Source organism: Alosa alosa, chromosome 24 (genome assembly GCF_017589495.1).
Source record: "Alosa alosa isolate M-15738 ecotype Scorff River chromosome 24, AALO_Geno_1.1, whole genome shotgun sequence".
Classification (NCBI taxonomy): domain Eukaryota; kingdom Metazoa; phylum Chordata; class Actinopteri; order Clupeiformes; family Clupeidae; genus Alosa; species Alosa alosa.
The window spans coordinates 14,949,354-14,972,445 of NC_063212.1; the positions used below are offsets into that span (position 1 = coordinate 14,949,354).

At 41.1% G+C, this 23,092-nt stretch overlaps 2 protein-coding genes across 2 annotated transcripts in view; one reads left to right on the plus strand and one right to left on the minus strand.

The window, feature by feature from the left end:
* Positions 1–8,938, plus strand: part of LOC125289217 (basement membrane-specific heparan sulfate proteoglycan core protein-like) — a 33,317-nt gene extending 24,379 nt beyond the window's left edge. The window contains exons 11-19 of the mRNA XM_048235946.1: positions 6,711–6,953; positions 7,063–7,179; positions 7,299–7,320; positions 7,440–7,513; positions 7,604–7,651; positions 7,764–7,850; positions 8,286–8,354; positions 8,487–8,561; positions 8,694–8,938. Coding sequence (XP_048091903.1) covers positions 6,711–6,953; positions 7,063–7,179; positions 7,299–7,320; positions 7,440–7,513; positions 7,604–7,651; positions 7,764–7,850; positions 8,286–8,354; positions 8,487–8,561; positions 8,694–8,701 — 743 coding nt within the window. The 3' untranslated portion in view covers positions 8,702–8,938. The remainder of the gene's footprint in view (positions 1–6,710; positions 6,954–7,062; positions 7,180–7,298; positions 7,321–7,439; positions 7,514–7,603; positions 7,652–7,763; positions 7,851–8,285; positions 8,355–8,486; positions 8,562–8,693) is intronic.
* The window catches only part of LOC125289084 (basement membrane-specific heparan sulfate proteoglycan core protein-like), a 947,802-nt gene that overhangs the window by 236,716 nt on the left and 687,994 nt on the right, over positions 1–23,092 (minus strand). The window lies entirely within an intron of this gene.

Genomic DNA, 23,092 nt, shown 5'->3' on the forward strand with positions numbered 1-23,092 from the left:
AAATCAAAAATGGTGCTGTCCAGCAACAAAACAGGCATGGGGCTACACGTCATCACACATTCATAACATTTAAAAAGACCTCGATCTCTGAACAGTCATACTTACATGAAGTAACTACAGACAGAACAAACTGCTGCGTTTAATATGAACGGTGTGTAGAACCACACTTAATAACAAAGGTAAATTATGCCTGTCACATTCACTACACACGTCCCCCCAGAATTCACCATATCAGAAGTTAATCAACAGTTAACAGGGAGGTGGGCGTATTAACCGTCCACAACGGCTGTGCTGTACCGGAGGTTGATGAGACCCAACTGCGGCAGGTGTCCCGTCATGACACGGGTGTGGGGCATGGAGTGTGGGAGGCTTGGGAGAGGCTTGGGGTGGGGGCAGAGCTGGAGGCCGTCCGCGTCGTGGGGGCTGGGCCAGGTCAACGGGCCTAGCCACATCCAAGTGAGCCAGTTTGAGGCGGTCAATGGAGAGGCGCTCCAGTTTGTCTCACAAAACACGGAATGGCTTGTTAGCTCACATTAACAGTGTAGATGCGGGCTTGTTTTTCGCACAACCGGAAATAGTCTCCCTGACATAGGATATGCTTTTGTGAAATTTTATAAAATATATAGAGAAAAAAAAAAAAATGTTATTAACCGGTTTTGTGGATTTCAGAATAACGTTTCTGTTCCGGAACAGTTGAAGACCATTTTGTTTTCGTTTCCGTTCCTCGTAAAATTCCGTAAAATTCCACGCGTTTTCGGTTTTCGTTTTCATTCCTTGAACCGGTTCGGAGCCCTGGTAGGGACAGGTGCGAAAAGCCTCGCATTGTCCAATAGAGTAGACCGCTGGAGAGTAGCAGACCAAGGAACCGTAGTGCTAGGGACAAAATCCCCTGGGACCCCCAGCGGCTGTCCATAAACAAGTTTGGCGGATGAGGACTGTAGGTCCTCCTTTGGCACGGTCCTGATGCCCAGCATCACCCACGGGAGTTTGTCGACCCAGTTGCTGTCTTTGAGGCTGGCACGCAGGGCAGCCTTCATTGACCTATGAAAACGTTCACAGAGTCCGTTAGCCTCCGGGTGATATGCAGTCGTGCGGTGGAGTTTCACTCCGAGGCTCTGTGCGACAGCATTCCACAGCTCAGACGTGAACTGCGCGCCTCAGTCAGAGGAGATATCCGAAGGGGTGCCGAAATGACCAACCCAGGTTCCGATAAATGCCCGTGTCATCTGAACAGTCGCCACTGACGTCAATGGCACAGCCTCAGGCCAGCGGGTGGTCCTGTCAACCATGGTTAACAGGTATGTGATACCGTGAGAGGATGGCAGAGGGCCGACCAGATCTACATTCCCATGGTCAAAACGTCTCTCTGGAACCGGGAACAACTCTAGCGGGGCTTTAGTGTGACGGTGTACTTTGGCCCGTTGGCACTCAACACAGGGGTTAGTTCAGTCCCTAACGTCCTTCTTGAGGCTGTGCCAGACAAACTTTGCTGCAACCAGTCTCTGTGACGCTTTCGAACCTGGGTGGGAGAGACCATGGATGACATAAAAAATGTGTCGTGTCCATCCTGTGGGAACGATTGGCCGAGGACTGCCTGTGGAGATGTCACACAGGAGCGTGATGCCAGCATCTCCAAAAACCACGTCCTCGATCTGCAGCCCTGTAGTTGAGGTCCTCAGGAGTTGCACGTCCGGGTCTGTGGTCTGATCTGTAATCAAAGCCAAGATGGACTACCCCCACCACAGCCCGTGACAGGCAGTCCACCACGTAGTTGTTCTTACCAGCAACATGTTGCAAGTCCGTAGTGAACTCTCAAATGTAGGACAGATGACTTTGCTGGCGGACGGACCATGTCAGTGGGTTGTGGTCCACAAAAGCAGTGAAATGTCAACCTTCCAGCAAGGAACGAAAATGTCTGATGGCGAGGTAGAGACCAAGCAGCTCCCGGTCGAAAGTGCTGTACTTACGCTCGCTGGGACGCAGCTGATGGCTAAAGAAAGCCAGCGGCTGCCAGGCCCCGCCTACCCACTGCTCGTAGACAGCACCGACAGCGTAGTCCGAGGCGTCCGAATTGATGGCGATAGAGGCTGTTGAAGAAGGATGCGCCAGCATGGTGGCATTTGCTAGGGCTGCCTTAGGTGGCAGCAAATGCCTTGTCCCTGCTCTCTGACCAGTCCACAAGGTGCTTGGGCTTACCTTTCAAGGCCTCGTGCAAGGGCCGCATGAGCTGAGCAGCTCGAGGGATGAAGCGGTAGTAAAAATTCACCATGCTGAGGAACACCTGCAGGGATTTGACAGTGAGCGGGCGTGGGAACTGTGTTACTGCCTCCACCTTTGATGGGAGAGGGACTGCACCGTCCTTAGTGACTCTGTGTCCCAGGAAGTCAACGGTGGAGAGACCAAACTGGCACTTGGCGGGGTTGACAATTAGCCCGTTTCGGCTAAGTCACTCAAAAAGTGTTCGGAGGTGCGCCAGGTGCTGATACTTGTACGTGCTCGCTACAAGGATGTCATCCAGGTACACAAAAAGAAAAGGTATGTTCCGTAAAACCAGTCCATGAGTCCATGAGGCGTTGAAAAGATTGGGCGGCGTTTTTGAGGCCGAAAGGCATGCGCTCAACTCAAAAAGATAAAACGGCATGATCACGGCTGTTTTGGGAATGTCCAGTGGGTGTACCGGCACCTGATGATATCCCCGGATGAGGTCCACCTTAAAAGAAATCACCTTACCTGCCAGGTGAGCTGAAAAATCCTGTATGTTCGGGACTGGGTATCGGTCAGGTGTCATTGCCTCATTAAGCCGCCGGTAGTCGCCACACGGGCGCCACCCGGTTTGGGGACGATGTGGAGGAGTGATGCCCACAGGCTGTCGGATCGACGGACTATACCCAGACATTCCATGTTTGCAAATTCAGCCTTTGCAATGGCAAGCTTGGTCGGGTCGAGGCGCCGAGCATGGGCGTAGACGGGTGGACCAGTAGTGGTGAGATGTTGCTCCACACTATGCTTCACGGTGGATGCAGAGAAAGTGGGCTGAGTGAGCGCTGGGAACTCGGCAAGTAGACGGTGGAAGTCATCTGAGGCTGAGAGCATTCTAGAGAGTCGTATGGAGTCAGTCCCGCTGAGCGTGCACATATAAGAACAAAATGTGACAGCATCAATCAAACGGCGGTTCTTTACATCTACCAACAGTCCATGTGCATACAGAAAATCGGCTCCGAGGAGGGGAACGGCAACCTTTGCTGTAACAAAGTCCCAGCCAAACCGATGTCCTCCGAAACACAATTCAATGTACCTCGTTCCATACGTGCGGATGGGGCTACCATTGGCAGCTTCCATAGGGGGGCCAGCATACGGTCCATGAGCTCAGACGGTTTGCTGTCACCCAGTCCTTGAAGGGAGAAAAGCCTGCTGGCTCTCTCAGCGTCTGACAGTTCAAAAATGTTCAACAGGTGGGCTTTGAGTGCTATATACTTCTCAGTTGCCGGAGGGTTTTTAAGAAGAGACACCACTCTGGATGCTGTTGAATTTCCGAGAGCCGACACAACGTAGTAGTACTTTGTTGTGTCTGCGGTGATCTCACACAACGTGATCTGCGCTTCAGTCTGGGCAAACCATGCCGACGCTGACGATTCACAGAATTCGGGGAGTTTGAGGGTAACAGCGTTCGCGGTCATGGTCGTGTCTCTGGATACGTCCAGCAGACTAAAGGCTCTGGCATGGTCCTGCGTCACATTTGCGCGTGTCCAAGACGCGTCGTCATTTTGCCGTGGGCGTGAAGCATACTCCAATTTCTGCTGTCCTGAATCTTGGCGTTAAATTGTTAAGGTTAAGCCTCGCACCTACGGATTAACTGTGATACTCTGCCCCACCAACTGGGGGGTGCACGTCGAACCTGAAAGTAGGACACAACCACCAAAGAAGCCTGAAACGCCTGAAGAAAAGAAGAACTTGGGAATGTCGCGAGCACTAAGCGAAGGAAGGAAGAGCTGATGAAGGAAAAAAAAGCACCACGAGTATGTTAAGCCTGTCTGCTGGGAAGTTTGATAAGCTGGCCCATCGCGCATCGCTCCATTTATCATCCACCAGAACACACACAGCACACCTGTTGGTATAGCTGAGAGACTAGCTTAGCCTACTTGCTTATTAGGCTACTTAGCCTGTAGCTAAAGTGACTTCGGTGCTGCGAGGGCAGCAATATTGGTGCGATACAAAGTAAAGACATTTTTCTGAACACATGCAGCAGTGTCATGGTAAGAAAGAGTTGTCGCGTACAGATGTCCTCAATTAAATTTGTATTGAGTCTTCACACCTGCCTCATACCAAAAGTATGAACCAAAAACCTGTAAATATGGCGTGTCAGTAAAAGTTTTGAAGTAACTATTTGTGTTCATAATGTATGTCTCACTGTGATAATGGGTGTATTTAGAGCGAGAGGTAGCCTAGGTTATTCCTTCAATTATTATTATGATAACATTATCCGGTGTTGACAGGCGAGTTTCGAGATTGAGTTCAGCATTGTTCAGGAGTAGGCTAGGTGATAATGATTGCACCTGGGAGAGGTAGGCTACATTCCTTTATTATTATTATAATCACTATTGATAGCATTATATATGGAACAGGTGAGAATGCATCTCGATCAGCAAGTGTTACTGGGTTTAAGCCTGAGCGTTGTAGATAGATACCTTTATATGGCTCTGGGTTTTCGCGATTTGATTTCAGCATTGTTCAGTAATAGGTGCTAGCTAACGCTCATTTTAAAAGATGCATTTAATCCGAAGACATGTCAGCTCTCTATGCAGGGAGTAGGGCTGTCACTTTTATTCGAACATGACGTGAAATATCCGTAGTCGAACTATAAATAAACTATTCGGTTTTTTAGTGCTGTGTAGCGCATTTCCCGGTGTTGACAGGCGAGTTTCGAGATTTGAGTTCAGCATTGTTCAGGAGTAGGCTAGGTGATAATGATTGCACCTGGGAGAGGTAGGCTACATTCCCTTTATTATTATAATCACTATTGATAACGCATTATATATCGGAACAGGCGAGAATGCATCTCGATCAGCAAGTGTTACTGGGTTTCGCCTGAGCGTTGTAGATAGATACCTTTAATTGGCTCTGGGTTTTGCGATTTGATTTCAGCATACGCTCATTTTTAAAAGATGCATTTAATCCGAAGTCATGTCAGCTCTCTATGCAGGGAGTAAGGCTGTCACTGTCTATGATTAGTTTTATTTTATTGTTTACCATCTCATTCAGTGCTATATGATCCAGGGCTCATGACCAAATCAAGCCAATATAATAGCCAGTAGCCACAATGAGCCCATGCAGCCACCCTGTTTTGACAATCAAAGGTAACGCACAGAACGGCCAGCAGACAGATAATTAAGTCCCCATCTCATCTAAAATGTGGTGTCTTGAAATACTTTGGGTTCTACACCATAGATGGTAAAGTGACCGTTAAATATAATGTTAAAGAATGTATCTGTGGATTGTGGCTTTACATCGGTCGAAGTTGACTCCATGTCGTGGTGTCTCCGTAACTCAAAGCCAGGCAAGCTGAGGACAGGGCTCTGTTCCATCGTCGTTATGGTAACCAAACAAGTCTTCTTCTGTCTAGGTTTGTTTCTACGTTTAAGTGTTGTTCTTCTATGTGGTCCACCTACTGGAGGGGAGTGTTAACAGCAGTTCCGTTTCACACATGCGCAGTCTACGCGTCACTTTGACGCACGGTCTTAAATTTCGGTCGACTCAAAGACGCGGCGCATGCTGTAAAATGACGCAATTCTCGTCGCAGCGGCTCACCAGTGCAGCGTCGCGGGGCTGGACGCAGGGGGGCGTACCATAGGCTTAACGTCGGGGTCACCAGTGTGGAAATTGCAGTAAATCGCAAGAGACAATTTCTCATGTTAAGCACACAAATGCGTGTGTCGTTTATTTTCATTGGAAAAACACTGAAATCAAAAATGCCGCTGTCCAGCAACAAAACAGGCTACATGTCATCACACATTCATAACATTTAAATTTTTATCGATCCTAAACAGTCATATTTACATGAAGTAACTACAGACAGAACAAAGTGCTGCGTTTAATATGAACGTTGTGTAGAACCACACTTAAAGGGACACCAGGCAACGTTTTTGTGTTAATTACTCATCTTCGTAAGTCGGTATATGGTTAAATGACTCGTTACAGGGCGAATGAAGACTCTCTCGCCCGCCCCTACTGCCTGTAGGAAGAATATCCCGCTTGCAAGCTCAGTGTATCCTACCCGCCGAACGAAGCAGGCAGGCTAACGAAATGCTAGAGATTGTTGCAAACGTGTGTATAATGGCAGAGCCGGCGAAGAAGCAGCGAAAACCCTTGACAGAAGACGCAAAGAAAAGGAAAAGAGCTTCAGACCGAGCGAGGGGGAGTTTCGTAGAGAAAAAGCATCAGGCTTGCCTGGTGTCCCTTTAATAACAAAGGTGAATTATGCCTGTCACATTCACTACACATGCTGCATTGTTTGGTATGTATTGTTTTAAAATTTGTGGTGTTTGCTTTCTTTTGTTGACTGCTGCTGGCTTGCTCTGAGGGGTTGGGGGTTATGGTGCTGTATGGGACAAGCTAACGGTCACTATAGGCCGCACTGAAGCTAACAGTGACTGTAGGCCTTTTATTTAACATGTGCATCCAACTTGTTGTTTATGTTGTGTGTGTTCTATCAGATGGGCCTGTGATCATTGACAGCCCTGCCTACCCAGTGACTGAGGGAGATCCTTTGAGTCTGCGCTGTGTGTATCGCTCTCAGCCAGCTGACTTCCACGCTAATTTCTTTAAAGACAGCTTGCCTTTGAAAAACCATACAAGTGGAGAAATGACCATCACTGCTGTCTCAAGGAAGGATGAGGGCTACTACCAATGTGACAACACACAAGGAATATCACTTACGGCCTATGTTACAGTTAAAGGTAAGGCCTAAAACTCTGAAATTGAAAGAACAGTAAATCTAAGACTATTGAACTTTAATACAACAGTTTGTGGACTGCTGTGACCAATGTAATGCTTCTGTGCCTACAGCCTCATTCTCAGAGCCTGGGTCCTCCCACGTGCTAGTCGCTGTGTCTGTGGTACTGGTGACTCTCTTAATTTTGGTTATCATGCTGGCCCTGCTGTTTTGCTCCAAAAAAGTCAAGGGTAAGAGTGAGGTTGAGAACAAAAAAAAAAAAGACCCCAAAATCACTGCTAGAATAATCACTGCTGGGCAATCCACCTACATTATGTAAACATTCTGTGTGCTATACATCTCTTTGCAGGTTTGCATGATCATACAACTTTGTGAGTTTTCTTTCTTTTGTTGTCTTTGTGACAGTCATTTCACAATTCATGCTATCTGGTACACATTGTCTCTGTATACCGGTAATATCTTCATATTGAATGCCTTTGTCTGCCTGTAGTGCTCATCAAGATCAGAGTCTTAATGACCAAACTCAACACCTGAATCAGCAAGGATGTACTCATCTGGAGAGTGGTCAGTTGATTGAATAAAAAATGATCTGCATGAAATATGTGTTGAACAGAGTGCATCTAGGTACTGTATTTATCAAATTCTTTCTTACAGACATAACACATGTGTATGACACAGTCAACATGCAAAATGGAGGAGAAGGTATTACTTTTAGTTTTCATTTGAATTTTGAATTTGAATTCTGTAACTGCTATTCTGACTTTATGTCTGAATTAAACTGAACATGCTCAATATCATTTGTACAACGCTCCAGATGAGGATACAACAGGATCTACAACTGATTTGACATATGCTCAACTTGAACTGAAACCGATAAAAAATAAGCAGAAAATCAACAGTGGTAAGTTAGACTTTTTGTTTTAGAGAAATCCCATTACAAATATTCTCTTTTGCCAAATGTTCTCTTCATTTTTAACAGGAGATGAGGACACAACTAAAGAACATGTGTATTCAGAACTCAAAGCAAAACTAAACTAAACAGTTCAGATGAAACATGTTTAGTTTATCCTGAGTGCCAACACACATGGACTCACTCACTCTCTCTCTCTCTCTCTCTCTCTCTCTCTCTCTGTCTTACTCACACACAACCCAACCCACCACTGCAACCATAATAATAGCAATAACAAGTGTTAGGAGCTGTTACACTTCATCTAGCTTAAAAATAGATGTATCTCTATTTGTGATGAATCGCACATGTTGATGGCTAAGGGTGGATTTCTCTACCAGTTGTTGAGTACAGTGGATTTTGATTCAGTAAAATCTCCATTCCTTAAAGATGAACATGTGCCCAGTGATGTGATCTACGCTAAGGTTAACATTACAGCAAGGAAGCCAAAAAATAAAGGTATCTCTCTCTCTCTATCTAATATCATTCAGTAGTTCATAATTGCAACAGACTATACAGTTCAGTTGAACTAATTGTGCCAATTACATATTCATTCATAATGTAAAAGATCCCATGTCAATTGAATTACAGGGGAAGATCAGCCACCAAATGGCGATGTGACATACGCTACAGTCAATGTTAAAGCAAAGGAGCTTAGTACAAAAGGTAGGGCTCTTTTTTTATTCAGAATTACACAATGGTGGTATTTTATGGCTAAGTCATAGTGCAATAGTTTTGTGTGAAATGTAGGCTAACTAATATTCAGTTTAATATTTAAATTAAACATATTTTAAACAGATCACTGAAGCTGGACCATCGTGTCATTCAGGGTTTGAAAACCAGAAGATTTTGATGAATGTCAGCATTACTTTCAAAAAGTATAAAGTGTGCCGAAATGTAATGCTACCATGCATGTTACTTTAAGAGAAGCCACAAAGTATTGTAAGCACACACACACACATTCTCTCTCTCTCTCACTCTATTTCTCTCTCTTACACACACACACACACACACACATACACAAAACTGAATAGTTTTGAGAAAAGGGTGACAGGTTAAAAAAAAATGTGTTTTAGCAATTGTGAAAAACTGTAAAATGCATAACATTCCAAATACACACAGACAGACAGAGAGAGATCTGCAACATTTGAGGCCACAAGTTATAAATTGTGGGAACTGTGAGCTTCAGCTTCCAAACAAAAACAGGAGATTTAGAATATCAATGTATCTTTATCTTTTGATTGGAACATTTCAATGAAGTTTGACAAATGCCATTAACATGGGGGCATTTTGGTCATGATGAATTTCCAACAATGGGGGGGCATATGGTTATGAAGGTGATGTTGAAGTATACTGTACTTATCATCACATGTGTGCGGCACCTGCCAAATCATATTTTTTTCATAATAATTGTGATCGCAATAAACATCTTTGAGCAGCTATGACCATTGTCCAATCTGTCTTGATTAAAGCACTTACCATTCCTTTTACATGTCACAAAAAGGAGGACATGAGAAGGGTAATAAAGTTATTTGAGTGATACTAGTTTAACTTTCAGAGTGGTCTAGTACAGGGCACATGTGCAGAATCTGATCACTGTCCTTCAGGGTTTACCTTTACCTTGACGTCTGATGAAATCACAGCAGATCTGTGAAACATTTGTGTTTTTAATCAAAACTCAATAGTTAAACAGGTACATTTATACATAGATGGAAAATAATATATATTAATTGTAACCATAAACATGTTAAGAAATAGCAACAGTTGTGTACAGACAGCCTTTTTGATAATGTCAAAAACTGTGTTGCCTATAATCCACCAGAGTTGGCATGCAAGCCAGTAGTGTCAGACTGGTTGTCTTGTAATACCACGTTGTACCATGTGTGGCACTGTCTTAAATACAATGCAAGTCAATGGAAGAGTCCTGTGTGGTTGCATTCAAGACAACTTGAATCCAGCAGAATCACACATAGCATTAAAAAAAACATATGCATACACTCATCATAAAATAACTGGTGAGGTCAATTCTGCCTAATAAATTAGCTGCATGTGACTAGTATTTCGTTGAATCTGGCTAACATGAGAATATGACAAGGGATAGGGCATGGAAAAAGATGACTGACTAAATGATTATATAAAATGTTTGAGGAAAATATCTGTCAGTTGCTTCAATTTCCTGCTTCATAAAGGAATGGAATGAATCAGGGGGTTGGTCTGGGTCGTCTGATGCATCTCTTCTTATGATTTTGGTTTTGATCAATTCTAAAAAAAAGTACAGAGTAATAAACTCTTCCTGTAGTATCATATTCAGCATCCCATGTGTCATTAAAAACTGTTGCATGGCAATACAGTTAAATTAGTATTATTATGAACTGAAAACATGGTCAATGTAACACCATGCCATTATAATGATAATTGTATACAATTACAAACTTGGAAAGTATTACTGAATGCAAATGCAGCTGTTTGCAAAAAATAAGAAACAAATAATATATCCCTTACCTATTCCAACACCTGAGTAGCTTTTTACCTTGGTGACCATCAGGACTGAGACACACCTGTGTTTCTTCTAGGCTCAGTCTGTAAAAAACAAACAGCCGCACACAAACATAGGCTAAACATGCACACAGTAAACACATAGATTGAGAAAATATCAATAATTGCATAACATTAACAGATACTTCATCTAAAATGCAAATTAAAATTTAATTCAAATATATGTGGCCTGCGAAAAGACACTTACATTATTTCAGTCCCACAAGAAGGTTTCCACAGCTCAATGTTGAAGTCCTTTATTTTATGCCAGCTTACACGTTGTGCTTGCATTGGACATTGGCAAAGTGAAGGCACTGCTACATGTAAGTTTGTTCAAAAGGTCAGTCATTTAAGATTCTCACAAGAATTTCTGACTGACTTCCTAAATAACACAACTCACACACAAAGGTCAAAACATGTATAGTAGGCCTACCTTACACAATTATATTTATCATATCAAACAACAACTATGAAATGAACACAAATAAATGTTGTACTTTTCTATTAGTTAGCCTAAATACAGTCTACCAGATCAACTATGCTGTCTCTCAGGCCAAAATGAAAGTGCATTATTCTACGCCAGAAGATGCCCCCATCAGATACTCAGAGTGTGATATTGGTCTTCAAAGTCTTTTTCTCAACTTGTGCAGGATGTTATGTCTAGTGTCTTATCTGGTGAGGTAGACTTGTAATTAGGATCATTTGGCTGGGTCCTGGGAATTCCTTTAGGAAGGGTGAACATACACAAAACATTCAAAAAAGGATGACCTATTTTAGGGGTCTTTGCTATTGGACTCCACCATTTTTTGTTAAGACAGATTCCAGAATTTTTGGCACCTCTGCTAGTTGACTAAACAACAGTATAAAACATAACCTGTTGGTGATTTATTGTAATGTCACAATGAAAAAAATTAGGAAAAATACAACCTTGAAGGAAGCAAATTTATTTTGAGAAAAAGAAAAATCTCATAAAGAAATACATATTTTTAATAAAAACAATTCGCTCACAACTATTGCAAGCATGTTTGTCACATTTCCAGATTATTAGAACCTTTTAATAATTGTTTTAACTGTAAATATAGGCATTTCCAACAAAGTACCTAGTTGTCATAGACATTCTCTGACTTACAAACATCAACACACTTTCTTTTTATTTAAATTTAGTGTATTCTCTTGTCTTTCCGATGTTGAAAAATAGCTAGAGGATTTAGCCTCTGTGTGACTTTATTTTCATACCATAGTGAAAAAGAAAGTCATGAACTACTTCTGAAAGTTCACAGACACTCTGATTACAGTAACTTAAATAAATTGAAAATAGATAGGAAAGTGCTTCTGTTAGGTTTTGTTTATAAGATTTTTCAGGGGTGCCGATAATTGTGAGCAACGTGTTTTAGTTAAAAAATATTTATTTCTTTATGAGATTTTTTTTTTCTCAAAATACATGTAAATGTTCTTCCCTTCAAGGTTGCATTTTTCCTCATTTTTTTCATTGTGAAATTATAAGTATATTTACTCTTTTGATCCTGTGAGGGAAATTTGGTCTCTGCATTTATCTCAATCCGTGAACACACTCAGCACACAGTGAGGTGAAGCACACACTAATCCCGGCACAGTGAGCTGCCTGCAACAACAGCGGCGCTCGGGGAGCAGTGAGGGGTTAGGTGCCTTGCTCAAGGGCACTTCAGCCATGCCTACTGGTTGGGGTTCGAACCGGCAACCCTCCGGTTACAAGTCCGAAGCACTAACCAGTAGGCCACGGCGGCCCATTACAATAAATCACCAACAGATACTGGTTTTCGGTCAACTTTAGCAGAGTTGCCAATAATTCTGGAGGGTTCTTCATATGGTTTACTATTAGTTGTCATTGTTCCATAAAATTCAATTTTAGGAAATAACAGCTTTCAGAGCTAAAATAATCATTTTTCTTGTAATGTTTGTAGCTCCACAAATGATTAATGAAGAGCTAGTTGTCAAGGATAAACACTTGATAACTAATTCATTTACAGTAGGCTATAAGCAAATTCCTCAGTGCTCATGAAGAATTCACAGTACATGTTTCCTACCTAATAATGGTTGGAGCTTGGTATCATAGCCTATGAATGGGGAAGGAAACAAAAAGGTAAATCACTGCAGCTATTAAACAGAGAAAATGTACTGTATACAGTCACATACAAATCATAAGAAATTCAGCAATCATAGATTGTTTAACACAAGGATGTTAAAAAAAAAACATCAAAAAAACATCAACAAAAAATGCCCTCACAAGAACAAGAAAGATATCCTTAATGGTAAACTAATTAGCATACAGTACCCTCCAGAATTTTTGGCACCTCTGCTAAAGTTGACTAAAAACCGTTATAAAATATAATCTGTTGGTGATTTATTGTAAACTCACAATGAAAGAAATTAGGAAAAATCCAACCTTGAAGGAAGGCAAATGTATTTTGAGAAAAAGGAAAATCTCATATAAATAAATATTTTTAACTAAAACACATTGCTCACAATTATTGGCACCCCTGAAAAATTGTGTATACAAAACCGAAGCACTTTCCTATTTAATTTTAATTTATTTAAGTTAATCAGAGTGTCTGTAAACTTTCAAAAGTAGTTCATGACTTTCTTCTTCATGAAAGCTATTAATCATCTTGAAATGTGACAAACATGCTTGCAAAAGACCCATGGTTATCTTGCCCCCACGTACAGTATGGAGGATGGTATATAGGCAAAAAATTCCATAAGAACCACTGTTGGAGATCATCTTGGGGTCACCAAGTCCCCAACAAAATCTTAAAAAGTGACCTCGCTGCAAATAGATTATTTAGAGGGCATGCCAGTCTGTCCAGTCATTTAATTACCAATGTAAACAGCAGGAGTTACTGAATGGTACAGTGATTTTGTCTGGAAGTGTGGTCTATTGTCAGATGAAATGAAAATTGCGCTCTTTGGCTAGAAATACTTTAGGTGTGTTTGGCGTACATAGAAGAATGACAATACTGAAAAGAACCCCATGCCTAATGAGAATTATGGTGGAGGGGCTGTGCTATTGTGGGCTGCTTTTATTCCCAAAGGCCTTGGGAACCTAATTAAGGTGCATGGTATCATGAACACCGAGAAAAACCTGAACATTTTCAAAGGAAATCTATCAATCTCTGCCAAGACACTAATACTTGGGCATGATTGGATCATTCATCAGGTCAATGAACCAAAACAAGTGTCCAGATCAAAGCAAAAATGGTTTACTGAAAACAAAATCAAGCTTTGGCCATTGCCATCTCAGTCCCCTGATCTGAACTCCATAGAAAAACAGTGGGGTTAGTCAAAGAGGAGAATGCACAAGTGTGGACCTAGGAATCTGGACGACCTGGGGAGATTTTGTAAAGACGAACGGTCTTAAATACCTTTGCTTTGTATTCTCCAACTTTATGGGCTGTTTTATTGACAAAGAGAGGCTTAAGAAGGTATTACAAGCAGAGGTGTCAATAATTGTGAGCGACGAGTTAAAAATATTTATTTATTCGTGAGATTTTCCTTTTTCTCAAAATAAATTTGCTTCCCTTCAAGGTTGGATTTTTCCTAATTGTTTTCATTTCATTCAATTGTTTTCATTTTATTCGTTTGTGAGATTACAATAAATCACCAACACATTTTTTATACTGTTTTTAGTCAACTTTAGCAGAGGTGCCAATAATTCTGGAGGGTACTGTATAGCATTTCACTCCAAACAAAATATATTTAAAAGCAGCTTGTGGTACTCACCATCTGGCAGTCTACTTTGATCATCTTCACCCTCATAACCTACATGACATAAGATAATATGACAGGGTGCATCTAACCTATTTCAAGAAACAATTCTATATCGTAAGGTATTGTTACAGACTAACCTGATACAAGTAGGAGTTGGACAGGCATCATGGCCACCAGCAGAGCCAGAAGGAGGGCTGCTGGACACAAAGACATCGTGGGAATGAGAGGAGTCTCGAGAATACACACCACCTTCCAGCACCGTTGTTGCGTCGTCTGGTGGACAAGTGTAGCGTGCAAAAGAAGAGGCAGATAGTTGTTTTAATGGAGGGAGTTTACTGTGATGCTATCTCAATTTCTTGGATATGAAAACATTCCCTTAAAGGAAACACACTGTTGCATAAGGTACCATTTAGACAGATTTAGTAACAGATGGTTGGCTTCAAGCTTATTTGGCTTCAGTAAAGTGAAAAAACAATGCATTGACAGAATTTCCTTGACTGAAATATTGACATTGTATTATTCACATTGAGAATCTAAAGTGTCATTCTATAACGTCAGTTGTTTTCAAACATCAGTATTATTTATTTGGCTGTTGGTATTGTGTATCAGGTGGAATGTAGATTTGTATAATAAGCACTTAGATAGGTATGAGGATAAAGCTGCCCCGTCCTGTGAGAATTCTCTTCATGGTTTCTGACAGTGTCACTTTGGGAGACCCTGTGTACTGTAAGATTGCCATTAACTTAAAACATGAAACAAATACATTATATTGGACAACAACAGATAGGATTGGAAATAGTTTGTTACTGAATTGTATGCCCCACTTAGGTGGGGATCATATTGGCCAGAGGCAAGCGTAACGCAATGCTCAGACCATAATAAGTTCTATCTCGTTCCTATGGTAACACAAATGGTTTGCCTTAACTGACCGAACCATAGAGAACAATTAGGAAACCTGCCGCTTGCCACTGGCTAATGTGATCCCCACCTTACTGAAAATCATATGGAATGGGGGAAAATTACCATAGTGGTAAAGGGCCGTTAACACCAGAAATCTGTAATAATAACTCTAACTATTAGCGTCCACGGTGTCCAATGATAAGGGAAGTCTCTCTGATCACCTGTCGGATTTTTATCGTTAAAATCACTCTTAAAGTAATCCCAAAAAAAATTGTTCTTAATGTTGTTATTGAGTGTTAGCCTGGCGGGCCATCCTATATCATTCAAATGTATAGTCTGGAATCGAACCATTCACTTCGTTTAATCCAAGGGACGGGCAGAGAATTGTCTTTCAAACTGCCTAGGCATGCAATAGGCCAGCGCTACGACCATATCCATATCCGGTCGGCAAAACGGCAAATACATCCTTCTTCGAAAGTAATGACTTAAGTGCATTGTGTTGCTCAACTTTCAAAGAAAAGCACAAGTCCAACTCCTCTAAAGTTGACGCCAACGCCGATTCAAACAACCGCTCTTCGTTCGCCATAGCCACCTTCCTTGTTGTTCACAGTCGCAGGACTGTCGTTATCCTGTTAAGCCCGCCTTAAGACTCTCTAACAAAATAGAGCGCTGTGATTGGATGAAGTCCACGGCGTCAGCCAATAGAAATCCCTATGGTTTGATACTAGACGTACAGGCCGCCGCTAGCGACGTAATTTGCCGCCGCTAGGGTGCGTCTAGATTTCTAGGCTAATTGAGTGTGTGTACACTGTCATTAATATCAGCCAGAACGATAATTTTTTGTTGTTATAGTTAACATTCTTAGGGTGAGTGACATTTATCCCTTCCATTTGCAATACCCTAATTACTAAGTATTTCAGATGAAGTTTCTCTGGCATTTTTCTACATGTTATCTGTAGTAATTACCCTACACAATACTATAATTTACTATGTACTTACCAGATACATTAGGTAACTGTTAAAGCAAGGGTTACCCAATAGTGCGTTTGAATGAAAGTGTTCCATGTCACAAAGTGTGTGAAGTGACAGAGCTGCCATGGTGTCAACACTATAAAGCGTGTTAGTTTTTCCATCTGCATCATGCTAACGTTACCTTGACATTACTTAACACTGTTTGAGCTGGCTGGGGAGTCTTGGACTACATACTGTGCTGTAGGTCTGTGAAATCTGGACTGTTTTCTGATATCATCCTATGGTTGCTGAGTGACATTTAAATGAGTTGACAGTCATATTCAACTTTGCAGTGGTCTCTTAATTTTTAATTATGACCGTCAACTCAAATTCAAATGTCACTTAGCAAAAATGACAATGAAAAAGTGATGTTGACTTTACACACCTGCTTATTTCTGTCACATATGAGTTCATATGTTCTCAATGGCCCACTGGGGTGATAATTAAAATTCTAAAAATGCTAGAGAATCTGACTGACAACACTTCAGCACCTTAGACAGAATTTTCCTTGAGGCACTCAAGTTGATTCCAAAACCCCTGTTGATATACATTCAAAAGTCATTCATGGGATTTTCCTTTATTTAGATAGTTCTCTACATTTTAAAACAAGGGTCACAAGGATGAGATATGGAGTTATGTTAAGCATAAAACAGTCGAACACACAAAAAAACAGCAAAATAAACCAAGCAGTTAATAACAAAACAGAAAAAAATGAATTGTCTTTGGTTGAAACCGCTTAACCAAGTTGTTACTCCAAGGGAAAAGGTCATGAACATTTTGTGGATGTCAGCTATTTTTGCTTCCTGTTTCATACAAAACGGAAGTTTGTAGTGAAATCACGGGGTGAATGCACTTCATCTTTTAGATTTAGTCTTCCTTAATTCTGATAAACCAGGATAAAAAAAGAAAATGGAACAAAAAATAACTGAGACGGGGGGGCGCTGTGGCGCAGCAGGCTACAGCACCCGTACCATATATGGGTCCGAGTGCCCACGGGGACCCAGGTTCGAGTCCGACCTGCGGTCATTTCCCGATCCCACCCCATCTCTCTCTCCCATTTGCTTCCTGTCACTCTCCACTGTCCTGTCCAAATAAAGGCAAAAAGCCCACAAAAATATACTTAAAAAAATAAATAAATAAATAAATAACTGAGACATGTGCTATAGAGTCATGCTCATGGTACAATTTCTGAGAAGACAAACATGTGAGGTATCACTCTGTGTTCTGATGATGATGGAATGTGGTGTAGAACATTATTGAGTAACATCTTGACATCATGAAAAAAAAGAAAATAGAAATGTTGACGCGCTAACAGGTTTAAATGGGAACAATTTACAAAGAAGTCAAAGACCACCCTGTTATAGTCTTTTACACAGATTGGTCAAAAATCCAACCATTTAAAAATGCCATAACCTATAGAATGACTATGAAATTGTGACATCGCCAAAGGATATTTGGGTTAACTCTTCCAACATCTGCATAGGCGTGCATACATAGACACTAGGTGGTGCTAAAGCAGGAAGTTTGCCCTTTATCAACGAAAATGCCCTTTTGAAACTTGTTTTTTTTTTTTTTTTTTTTTTATTATTAATATTATTAAGATTTTACTGAGGTCGGTTTTGAAATGATCTTTTGAAAACCTGAGCCATTAAAAACGACTGAAACAATGCCCCGAAATGAGCCACCTCCTTGCGCACACCCGACCAGCCTAGCTCTCTTCCTTTGTCACGTGAACTCGCGCAGTCACGCGCAGGGCACGCCAGATGCGCAGCACCATAGCAGTTCAGTAAGCGTCTTCAGATAGCAGGCATGGTCGCTGACAGGCTGCTTCTCAGCCCACATGTAATAATTTTGTTGTGCAGTAAAATGTCTCATTCAGCACCAAACAAGCATTTTTGCCGACTGGTCACCAGATAAACTAGTTAGATGAAGCTAGATAAAGTTTTTATGTAGCCCAAATCTTTGACAGATAACGTGACGACCACATACAACTAATTTCGTTAGATTTTGCAAATTTATGTGTTAAGAAGAACGTTTTCTGATATGTTTTGTTAGGCAACATGTATTAACACATTCATTTGTGACAGAAGAAACGGGAAGTTACCCATTACCTGTGAAAAATGCCCATCTGCATTCATGTAATGACAACAGTCAGTAAGTAGCCCACTATAACTCCTTCTCATACTGTTTGGTCTCTTTATTGTCTTACAGATCAAGTAAAATCGTACAGTTTGCCCTCTAAGCCCAACGTGTAATCATTTTGTTGTGCAGTAAAATGTCTCATACAGCATCAAACAACTAAGCATTTTTAGCCGACTGGTCACCTGATAAAGTTTTACGCTGTAGCCCAAGTCAATGACAGATAACATGAGGACGACCACATAGGCTACAAATAATTTCGGTAGAGTTTGCAATTGCAAATCTATGTGTTAAGACGAACGTTTTCTGTTTTGGTTCTGTTTTCGGTTTTGTTAGGCAACATAAATTAACACATTTTGTTCTCTTTATTGTTTTAATTGTATATTGATTTACTAATTGCAGCACAAGTCAAATTTCATTCAACATGTGTAATTTTTTTTTATAATTAAGTGTTCCACATGCGCAAAAAAGTGCCCCCATCCTGAGCACCTGCCCCCCAAAATGTCTGTGCATGCCACTGAACATCTGAGCAGTTTTTTTTTGCTCTGTAAGCTACAGTATCTGGACTGAGATAAACCTTAGTCACATCTCTTGTGCTGTCTAATGGACATTATACAACAATTGGGTTCTGTGGAACTATTTATTTGTTTCTGATTGGCCGAGAGACGTTCCATGAGTTGGAATATCCCTAATGGACAATGAAAGATGCACTGAACAGTTCCAAAGACAAGGCCCCCCCCCCCCAGGGAGCATTTCTAGAAGACCACAACAGTTTCCGCTTGAAGGGGAAGTTTCATTGAGTAAGGAAGCAATTAGTCACTAATTAGAATTGCATGGGTGGCAGCACTTATGTGCCTGTTTATTCTTAGCAGGGTTGAGCAAATGTGGTACTGAGAACACTTGGAAAACTCATGTTTTTAGCCTTCATCCCTCTGAATGGTAGAATGGTACACCATTCTGGTTCGCAGGAAAAAAACAACTATTTTTTTGGTTCCAGCTCCAAACCAAAGTGCCACATTCTGAATCGTTTTTTGTTTGGGCAAAATGCTCCGAATGGTCTAAATGTTGGTTTGTGAATGGGAACAGAACCAGTTCTCCGTCAGTGGAAAAGGGCTATCTATAACGCCACCCTCCCTCCCCATCGGCACACAAACCAAGTCAGTTAATACCTCTAGTGGCCACCAGGGTGATCCCTCAAAGCTGATTTCTAGAACCTTCTTCTGTGCTGATGACATTTGTTTTGTTTTATCACCTATGAAAGCTGATGGTATGCTTTTAGGTGTTGTAATTGCAGATTGATAAGTGGGAAGCCACTGGCTGAGTCCATCTAAACCTTTTCCAACTGGCTATTGATTGGTGGACCTTGAGCAGAGGCCTGAGTATCAGCTTTGTCTTTCGTATTGACAGACTGTAATGAGTTTTGATATCTTGTGGGCATATTTCTGCTGCTTTTTAGTTGGTCTGAATATTTCTTTTAATGATCCTGCTCTTGCTATTGACATATGTTGTACCTTTAACCACTTTCTGCCTCTGTGCTTTAATGTACTGCAAAAGTATTACTATTATTGTAGAAATGAAAAAAAGACAAAAAGGTGTAGGTACTGTAGATAGAGGTATTTATGTCCGAACACTTTGTGTGTGTGTGTGCATGCACTTTAAAGAGTTGTAAGAATTATTCTTCATGTTTAGGGACCGAGTCAGCTTGTCACAAGTAATTTGTTTGTCTTTTTTTGTGTACGTGTACTAGAGTGCCATGGAGAATAGTGAATAAGGCATTTTGAAATTAATTTACAACTGGCATAGGTTACATGTTATGTTAGGGTCATGCTATATTATGCTATTGTAACAAGCAGTTGAATATGGCATGAATTATGAGGAAATGCCATGTCACTGTTCTGTATTTTATATGGAGACATACCAGTACAGGAACTGTCAAAATATGTGTCAGTATGGCAGTGTTTGTTTAACTGAAAAAAGATGAAGTGAAAGAAGAAGGCCAAAAAGCATTTGTGTGTGCCTCATATTAGCTGAGGAACTGGTGACACCTAACTTGGATGGCCTATCTATACAATATCTACAGATGTTCTGATTTATGGTTAAGGTAAAAGCTAGGGGTTGGATTTGGTTAAGGTAAACATTCAACACAAATGTCACATACAGTACTGAACTTGAGTATTAATAGATGATCTAAGCCTCTGTGGGTGGATACTGGATTACCCAGGTAAAGTGTTACCAAGGAACTGAAAGCTACATTGCTAAACCAATTCAACATGAAAGAAGGAAGAGAAACGTAACAAATCAGCAACAAAAGTGTAGTCCGGCAGCCATGGGGCCTGCTTTTGTGAATTGCATTTTTTATTTTATTTTTTTGCTGAATCTTGTAGGCTAGGACTAGCTTTTTAAGAGGGAGCCCTGTGAATTCCCTTGAGCAATTTCCTATATATATTAACTATGAAATTGCCCAAGGGATAACACCAGGCATCCTCCTACGTCTTTAAGAGCCACCACAAATCAACAAGTTCAAATTTCCAAATTTAAATGCATGACCAACTGTCTGAATAACTATCACGCAGCAAACTGTATTTTAGTCAATTTTATTTGAGTTGTATTTGCATTTGATATGAGAACTCACCTTGAAATTAGGGGTATTTCCTATTTTAAAAATAGTGTGAAAACATCCCAACATGGCAATGACACACAACTCACCTATTGTATGCAAAAATACTCCTGAATGAACAACAAATGTTTATAAATATTTACCACTTCAATGGAGCATGGGTCAGGAAAAAAGTGCAGCTAATAGACTGGCATGTTGAGCTGTCAAGGTATGCATTGTCACCCCAGGAGCACAAACCATGCCTAAAGAAATTAGTCTTAGCAAATGGCGATTATCTGCCTGATCCTGAGCTGATAACAGAATGGGTAGACAACGTTGTTAGCAAGTGGGCAAAGATTCATTGGCCCGCCATAAATGGCTATATGTACTGACATGTGGGCATTTTCCTGTGACGTGGACCGTGAAGGGTCAATCGCAGCTGTCATGAACAGGAATAGGTATCACCGTGTTACATCTTTTCAGGATTCAGTGGTGTAGTCTATGTGATTTGCCAATCTATGCAGATTCTAACAACATACATACAACTAACAAGATGTGAGTGATTTGAACGCTGGACATGAAAAAAAAAAAAACACTGCAATCTAGACTGCTGCTGTTTCCCAAAGTTCCTTGATAGAATGCTTCCTAGCGAGTCGGGTTCTACGAAGTTGAGGCTAGAGGCCTCCTTCTCGGACTTTACTTTGGAACAGACTAGCAGCAAGTGTGGAGCGGTAGCGGCGCTGATCTGATGAATGTCAACGCGATGGATTATGGGTATTTTTGTTCACCTGACCTGAGGATCCACAGATACCTCCTTGAAAATTCTCAGAATGAAAGGGTGCAAATTTCAGAGCATTCTTGACATTGGAATAGTGCTCAGGGGAGTTCGATGACCTGGCGTCCTTAAAAAGGCGGCCCTTGAGTATGTTTCCTTGACTTTGGGAAATGGCCTGCATCACTGGTTATGCAGGGAATTGAAATTAAGGATGTGTGTGATGAATTCTCTAACCCACACAGAAGATCCCTCCCACACACACACACACACTCCCAAATGAGACATTGCTCGTTAACTGCCTGATTGCCTTGAGTGAAGTTTAAAACATGTCGTAATCAGCAATGTAATCAAAAATGATTAAAAATCATCACTGAATACCGTCACTAAATATTGCTAACTAGTACAGTACTGAGAACAGTACTGAGAACATGATAGTGGGGTGGTTTTCAGCTCATGGATGGAAGATTCAACATGCCCTTGCCGATTTGCACCAATGTCAGCTTGCCTCCTGTGTGGTGCATCAAAAGATTCCACAGCAGAGACTCTTTTTCTTAGCAGGTGAGTGTACTGAACACTGACAGCATGTCTTTAAGTTGAAAAAAAAAATGTCTTCACAGCTCCTGTGCATAAATGCCAAGTTTACATAGAGCTACAGTATTCACAGCATTCTACTGTGTCTTTCAGTGCTGGGATCCTTAATGTCCTGTGGTCATACAGCAGGTAATTACATTTAGACTCTGAGTCACACTTTACTTTACACCTATTAGAGTCAGAGTATTTTGAAAGCTGAAGTTGAGGTTATGATGTTTCATGGATTGTGTTCACTTAATATGCACCACACGATAATGCACTGAAAAGTAATGTCTTTATTATGTGTGTACTTTTATCATGTTTTCTGTTGTTATGAGTAATGCATATGTCATGCGATCTAGGAAAACACACCACATTGTGCAGTTTTACCAACTTATGATTCTGATACCATCCTAGCAACATCTAAGATTTTGGGAGGATGGTATCCTGGATTTTGTTAGGAGACAGTGTCCAGAATGTTGCTAGGATGGTATCAGAATCTTAACTTGGTGAAATTTCACCAGAGAGGGTAAAAAGGGAGCAAAAATCAAGGATTTTTGAGTGAACCATGTGGTGGGTTTTCCTAGATCACATCACATATCATTAAATGTACATTCAATACCCAACATAATTCACATTCCTTTACTTTTTCTTCCTTCTACTCCCACAGATATTCCCACAGCCGTACTGATTGTGCAGCCACAAAATCTTGTGTCCACAGGACAGAATGTCACTCTGATATGTGTGATTGAGCCTGGCGGTGACTGGAGATATAAATGGTACAAAGACATCTCAAATCTATTCTCTAAGACTATACATAACAACATCACAATCAGCATGTCTGCAGCTAATGAAGCCTTGTACTGGTGCCAGGGAGATGGTTCACCCAACTTCACTTCATCTCCTAGCAACTCAGTTTACCTTATT